The sequence below is a fragment of the Carlito syrichta genome, unplaced genomic scaffold, assembly GCF_000164805.1.
Source record: "Carlito syrichta isolate Samal-C Ts95f unplaced genomic scaffold, Tarsius_syrichta-2.0.1 Scaffold308875, whole genome shotgun sequence".
Taxonomy (NCBI): Eukaryota; Metazoa; Chordata; class Mammalia; order Primates; family Tarsiidae; genus Carlito; species Carlito syrichta.
This window is the reverse complement of record NW_007252971.1, coordinates 322534-329973: the sequence shown is the minus strand read 5'-3', so window position 1 is coordinate 329973 and position 7440 is coordinate 322534. Positions and strand designations below refer to the sequence as shown.

Below are 7440 nucleotides of genomic sequence, written 5' to 3'. Positions count from 1 at the left end.
CACTGCACTCCAGTCTGGGCGACAGAGTGAGACTCCAACTCAAAAAAAAACACCAAAAAAACAAAAGCCACCTGCATGGCCTCCCCACAGAATCCCAGGCCCCACACCCTACAGGAGCCCCTGTCCTCTAGAAACCCCTCTCAGAACCTAAGCTGGACATGTGCCTGGCCCTATCTTGTAAGGAGCCCTGGGCCTCACCCCCTATAAGAACAACTGCCCCAGCCTGGTACAGGAGGCTAACTCTGGGACAGGAGGAACCCCTGTCCTCTCCTGTACAGGAACCGCTGCCTTACCCCAGTTAGGAATATCTGAATTCACATTGTAAGGAAGCCCCTGCACCACCCTGCCGGGAACATCTGTCCTGACCCTCCACATGACCCTCAATCTCCCTATAGAAATCCTGTCTTGACCTCAGACAGGAACAGCTCTGTCCTCACACTGTGCTGCAGCCTTGTCCTCCGGGTAGCATTTTTAAAAACACCTCATACACAATAAACCGAGATGTGAACCATGGACCTGGCTCTCTCCCTCTACAGAAATCCCTGTCCTCAACCTCTTCAGGGATCTTGACTGCTTGTGGAAGCCCCTGCCTTCATTGTTGATGATGACCCCTGACATCACCCTGCACAACAATCCCTGATTGCACACCCTATCCTGTAGAGTCCACAGGAACCCATGATCCAATTTTCAATATGAACCTCAGCTTTGAACTTGTATAGAAAACCTTTTCCTAACCTTGTGGCAAGCATACCTGTCCTGATCATTTACTTTAAGCTCCCAATTTCATCCTACACAGGCATCTATAGCCTCACCTGGTATAGGTGAGGGTGCCATTTGTATGGGTGCCATTTGCTGATGCTGCACAAGGCTCCCATCCTTACCTTGCATGAGCTACACTGTCCTGACCCTCTACAGAAAGCCTGGCCTTATAATTGTACCAGAACATCTAACCAGACTCTATATAAATCTTTTTCCTGAACCTGAATCGAAATCCTTCAATTTACTCACCTACCAGAACCTCTGATCTGGTCCTTTATAGGAAATCCTAACTTTACTCTCTGGAAACACTCTGCTGACCCTGAATAGGGAAGCCTAATGTGATTCTATAAAATAGCCTTTGCCCTAGCCTTGTCCTAGAAGCCCCACACTCACTCTATACAGGAACAACTGCCCTGACCCAACAGACGAAACAGTAACCTGAATCTCTGAAGGAACCGATGTCTTAACTCTACACAGGATCTTTGTTCTGACCCTGCACAGGACTACCCCTATGACTCCCAGCAGGAATCTGTGCACTGAGCTGGTACAGAAATTTGCTTTTTTTTTTTTTGAGTTGGAGTCTCACTCTGTCACCCAGGCTGGAGTGCAGTAGCACATTCAGAGCCACCCCAGCATTGACCTGCTGGGCTCCAGTGATTCTTCTGTCTCAGTCTTCCAAGTAACTGGAACTACAGGCATGCGCTACCACGTCTAGCTAATTTTTTATTTATTGTAGAGACAATGTATTGCTAAGTTGCTCGGGCTGGTCTCGAACCTGCAGGCTCAGGCAATCCAATTGCCTCGGCCTCCCAAAGTGCTGGGATTACAGGCTGAGCCACCGAGCCCGGCCTCTGATTTGCCTCCTTAGAGGAATCCAAGGAATGAACTAATGTAAAAACACTGACACTGTAGAGGAACTTCTGTTCTGAATTTGTTAAACCATCTGTAATCTTAATCACCAAGAACACCTGTCTAGAACTTATACAAGAACCCCTGGCCTAATCCTCAACGGGACTACTCAATCTGCCTGTCTCCAAGAACCTAGCTATAATCTTACGCAGAAATACCTGGCCTGAGTATCTTGTGATCCTCTGGCCTGACCATCTACAGAAAACCACTCTTCTGGCCTCAAAAGGAACATCTAACCTTAATCAGTACAAGGAAAAAAGGCGTTCACGTCCTTCTCTTTCACTTTACAGTGTCTCCAGCCCTCGTATTTTCCTACAAAACTGCTTCCTCATTCTCCTAACCCCAGACGGAAACACTAACCTGACTCTACAGAGAAACCCCTATGCCCACACAATAAAAGAATACCTATTCTAATGCTGTAAAGAAAATTTTCACCTGGCATGGTGGCTCATGCCTGTAACCCCAACACTTTGAGAGGCAGAGGTGAGAGGACTGCCTGAGCCCACGGGTTCGAGACCAGCCTGGGCAACTTGATGAGACCTTGTCTCTACAATAAGTCAAAAAACTTAACCAGGTGTGGTTCCAGCTACTTGGAAGGCTGAGGCAGAAGGACCGCTTGAGCCAGCAGGTCAAGGCTGTGGTGGCTGTTGAATGTGCCACTGCACTCCAGTCTGGGTGACAGAGTGAGACTCCAACTCAAAAAAAAAAAAAAAAAAAGAGCCGGGCTCGGTGGCTCAGCCTGTAATCCGACGCCCTTGGGAGGCTGAGGTGAGTGGATTGCCTGAGCCCGCGGGTTCGAGACCCGCCTGGGCAGGCGAGACCTCATCTTTACAATAAATTAAAAAAAAAAATCAACCGGGCATGGTAGCATGCACCTGTAGTTCCAGCTACTTGGAAGGCTGAGGTGGAAGGATCGCCGGAGCCCAGCAGGTTGAGGGTGTGGTGGCCGGGAGCGGCCATTGCACTCCAGTCTGGGTGACAGTGAGACTCCAACTCAAAAAAAAGAAAAAGAAAATGTTCTATGGCAATGCTGCCCAACAGAAATATGAGAGTCACATGTGTAATTTAAAACTTTCATGTAGCCACATTAAAAAGAGACAAAGACTGAGGCAGGAGAATAATTAGAGGTCAGAAATTCAAGATCAGCCTTGACAACACAATGAAATACCTTCTCTACAAAAAAATTAAAAAATTAGCCAGATGTGTGGTGGCACACACCTATAATCCTAGCTATTTAGAAGGCTAAGGCAGGAGGATGAGGATCACTTGATCCCAGGGGTTTGAGGCTGCAGTAAACTATGATCGTGCCACTGTACTCCAGTCTAGGTGACAAAGCAAGTCCCTGTCTCTTAAAAAGAGAAAGCAATGAAATTAGTTTGATTAACATATTAATATAATACTTTACCTAATACATACAATGACCCCTGATGTCACCCTGCACAACAATGATTTTAAACTTTTTATACTAAGTTTTTGAGGTCTGGTGTGTATTTTACATTTACAGCACATTTCAAGTTGAACTAGCTACATTTCAAGGGCAGTAGCCACATGTGGATTGGACAGCATAGCTCTGTGAAGTCTACAGAATCCTGTAGCAGACACTGCTATAGGCTTATCGAAACTGTTCTTTCTTCTTGAGCTCACTCTCTTTTTCAACCTCCCTTGAAGTTAGATGTTGGCATGTGAACAGAGTTTTGATCAATGTAATATGGGCAAAGGTGACATATACCACTTCCTGGCCTGGTCCATAAAAACCTCTCATGCAATCCTCCACTCTCTCTCCTTCTCCATCTGCCAACTGAAGAGTCATAACTTCAAGGACCTAGAGGAGAGCAGTCACAAAATGGAAGTTGCCTGGGTCCATGAATGATCAGTAAATACTCAGATTGGATTTTGTATGAGTAAGAAATAAACATGTATTTGTTAAGCCCCTGAAATTCTCGGGTTTATTATAGCAGCTAGCATAATATAGCCTCATTAATAAGAATCTCTTGGCCTGAATCTGGACATAAACACCTGATTTTACTATGGATATGAACACAAGCTCTGAACTTACACAGAAATATATCTGTGTTAGCTCAGTACTGGACCACCTGCTCTCTTTGTAGGAAACTGTCATAATGCAGTCTAAGAAGCCCCATTCTGAACTTGTACAGGAACCCATAGTCTGGAACTCTCTAGAATTTACTGTCTTGTCCTGTATAAACCTCTGCCTGACTCAGAACAACAGTATAGAAATTCCTGGAATCCCTGCTCTCACTCTGTCCAGGAACATCTGCTTGATCTTAGAGGAACACCAGAAGGTACCTGACCCTGTTCTCACACCTCACACAAAAGGAATACTTCTCCTCAGGAAAAAGAGAACCCCTGTCCTCATCCTGTAAAAAAATTCTAAGCAGATAAAGGAAACCAAGGACTTACCCTCTACAGCAGGGATTGGCAAACTATGGCTTTTGGACCAAAGCCAGACTGCAGGCTGTTTTTACATTTTTAAAGGGTCAGTTTTTTAAAAACAAGAAAAAAGAATATGCCACAGAGATCATATGTGTGACCTGTAAAGCCTAAAATATTTACTATCTGTCCCTTTAAAGTGGACGTTTGCTGACCCCTGCTCTACAGGAACCTCTCATGACTTCAGAAAAATGGGCCTTGGCCCTTTATAAGACTCCCTACTCTATTACTTTGCAGGCATCACAATCTTAGAATTTTCTTCACTGTTTATCATTGTATATTTTCTTTGGAGAGTGTAAAGGCTTAAAGGTGTTAGGTCTGTGATACTCTTGCGCTGAGACAAAAGACATGTTCAGGTAGAAGAGCGGAAAGGAAAAAGAGGTAGGAACTGGCGATCAGAAGGCACAGCTACTAGGCCGTGGGACTGTCAATCTGTTTGTCAGTCTGCGATGCTGAACCCTAGACCCCTTATCTCTCTAGCCCCAGCCTACAGCCCAGTAGGAAATGGTGGCGAATGAGAGAGGAAGATTAGGAGGACAAACCGGCCTCCTGCGGGGCAGATATTTAGACATTTAGACACGGGGTGGGAGTTGCAAGGCGGGGCGGGAACAGGGATAGCTCCCCCAACCCCCCAGGGGCACACATACTTTCCATACAGCTAAGGAGCAGTGGTTACCCTGTGGAGGGGGCAGATAGGAAGAGCTGCCACCCATAAGAAACTCGCCTCCCCAAGTCCATTCTGGCCCTGGGTACTATTATTATCACAATTTTCCAGATGAGGAAACTGAGCACAGAGCTGTTCAGTAACTTGCCCAAGGTCACATGGCTAAGTCCCGTAAACTCAGTTAGTTTCCTTATCTTTAGAGCAGACTTAATAACGGGAACTACCTCATAGAATTGTGGCTTATAGCAACGCCTGTCACAATAATATCTGCTATCATTACCACTACTTGCTTGCACTAAGATTCCTTCTACCTCATCACTCATTTTCACGGCAGAATAGCTAACATTCAGCGAGTGCTTCCTGTCTAGAGTCATAATGAATATGAACTCCAAAAACCTTCTCAATTTTTAGCAACATCACCACTCCCATTTTGGCTGCCACCAGCCGTCGTCCAGTGCCAACCTTGCTCTGGGCCCAACCACCAGCCCGCCTGCTCTACGTCATCACGGCGCGCCACGCGGGAAGCCGCGGGGGAGAGAAGACGACCCTTCCTAGCTCCCTTGCTTCCTTGCTTGTTCTCAAGACACCGCACAGCACAGTTGGCGCAGGTCCGGAGGGTTCCTAAGGTGACTGGACGGGGACGGAAGGACGGCGACTATGGCAGTCAGGACGCCAGCGGCGATAGCCGAGGCAAAGGATCTTGAGCCGGAGCCCGGACTTGAACCGCCGGCGACCGCTTCACGCAGGCGCAGTGCGGCACGCGTCGCGTCCGCATTCGCCGGCCCGCCGCCTGTGAGCTCGCGAGAGGTGCGGCCCGCGGTGGGACGCGCCTGCTGTGGGCGGGATCTGGGCGGGCAGCAGAGAGACCTGGCCCAATGGAAAAAAGAGGTTCTGGCACCCACGGCCTCACAGGTCGTCAGGAATTTGGCGGCGGGAGCCAAAGGCGGAGTTTGAGAAAGAGACTGCGCTCCGTGAGTGGAGCCAAGGGGATTGGCCGCGTCGACGGCGGAGGCGGGGAGGGGGCGGAGGCTGACGGAAGGCGGCTCGCGACTGGCTGAGGGACTTGGCGAAGCGTTAGGGGTAGGGTCTGGGCAGGGGGTGGGGTCTGGTGGAAGGAAAGGGGCAGTCCCCTGAGGAGCCGGGCTTGTTGAAACGTGAGGGGCGGGATCTGACGGAGTGGAAGGTACCGGTCCGATCCGATAAGGGGTGGAATTAAGGCTGGGCTGGGGCTGGCCGAGCGAAACGGTGGGCGATTATCCTAAGCGATGGCCTGGAAAAGGCAGTTTTGTGAAGGGATGGGGTCTGGGCGAGGCTTAGAGGAATGAAAGGCTATGGGGATGGGGTTCGGTAGAGTGAAAGGGGCGGTGCTTGGCTGGAAAGGGCAGGCCCCTGAACGGACTGAGTGAGCCTCGGGGCTAATTGCTCAGTGAAAGGGGCAAGACGGGGGAAAGAATCATGGAAAAGGGGTGGGGTCCAGTGGGCCGGACGGGGCGGGATCAGGTGGAGTGGACACCTGAGTGGAGTCTCGGAGACGGCCTTGAGAGAGGCGGAGTATAATAGTGGGAAATAGGATAGCGTCTAGTAGAGGGGGCGGGGCCTGGAAAGGGGCAGGGAAGTGGGGTCCTCAGGGCACACCAGCCCCCTCACAGTCACCCCCACCCCTCCCAGAACCGCATCAGCGACGAAGTCTCCTCAACTATGACTTCCACTGGTCAGGATTCCATCACAACCAGACAGCGAAGGAATAGGAATAACAACCCCCAGTCGCCCCCTCATGTCTCCAGTGTCACCTCGGTGAGGCCCTGGACCTGTCCTGATGAGGAGGAGGGAAAACAAGCCGGTCATGCCCTTGACTCTGACCCTTCTCTCTGATTGGCAGAAGCGAAGCATTAAAAAGGGTGCCGTGCCCCGCTCCAGCCCCAATCTAGCAGAGGTAAAGAAGAAAGGCAAAATGAAGAAACTCGGCCAAACAACTGAAGAAAACCTCATCGTGGCGCTGCAAGGGATGGTGAGAGGACCCTGGCCGTGAGATAACCTCCTGTGGCAATCAAAACCCAGAGGTTCCCCCACCCTGGACAATTTAGGATGTTCTGTTTTACTAAGGTCCTAAATCTATCTCCCTTTTTTCCCTTGCAGGATCTGAACCTTGAGGCCAAGGCATTGGCTGGCACTGGCTTGGTGCTGGATGAGCAGCTAAATGGATTCCACTGTCTCTGGGATGACAGGTGAGGCTGGGTCCTCCAGGCTGCCCCCAGACCACAAAAATACACACACTTATAGCCCATTAGCAAAAACTAATCCTTTCTTACACTAGCCTGGAGATTGTAAGCAGATGATTTAGAAGGTGAGATTCACATTTGAAAGGGTTCTTCTTACATAGCCACCAAGCATTTATTGAGTGCCTACTGTGTGTGAAGAGTTGATAATATAAATGTGCTGAACAAGACAGACAGGGTCCCCTCTCAGGGACTTGATCAGTGAGTAGGAAGGCAGATCATTAAATAGCCAGCAGAATTATGAGGTGTTTAATGAAAATGGACTTAAGACCAAGAGATTCAAAAGTGTTAAATACAGCCGGGCTCGGTGGCTCAGCCTGTAATCCCAGCACTTTGGGAGGCTGAGGTGAGTGGATTGCCTGAGCCCGCGGGTTTGAGACC

At 49.2% G+C, this 7440-nt stretch overlaps 1 protein-coding gene across 3 annotated transcripts in view; it reads left to right on the top strand.

The window, feature by feature from the left end:
* Positions 1-5778: 5778 nt before the first annotated feature.
* The window catches only part of HDAC6 (histone deacetylase 6), a 23259-nt gene continuing 21597 nt past the window's right edge, over positions 5779-7440 (top strand). Inside the window, exons 1-4 of one of the 3 annotated variants that reach the window (XR_002482432.1) lie at positions 5779-5856; positions 6452-6577; positions 6663-6791; positions 6920-7008. Coding sequence is in view for 1 of the 3 variants with exons in the window: in XM_021716702.1 (XP_021572377.1) it covers positions 6482-6577; positions 6666-6791; positions 6920-7008 (311 nt within the window). In the remaining 2 variants the exon portion in view is untranslated. Of the gene's footprint in view, positions 5967-6451; positions 6578-6662; positions 6792-6919; positions 7009-7440 lie in introns of all 3 variants that reach the window. The other 2 variants (XR_504835.2, XM_021716702.1) reach the window with 2 other exon arrangements.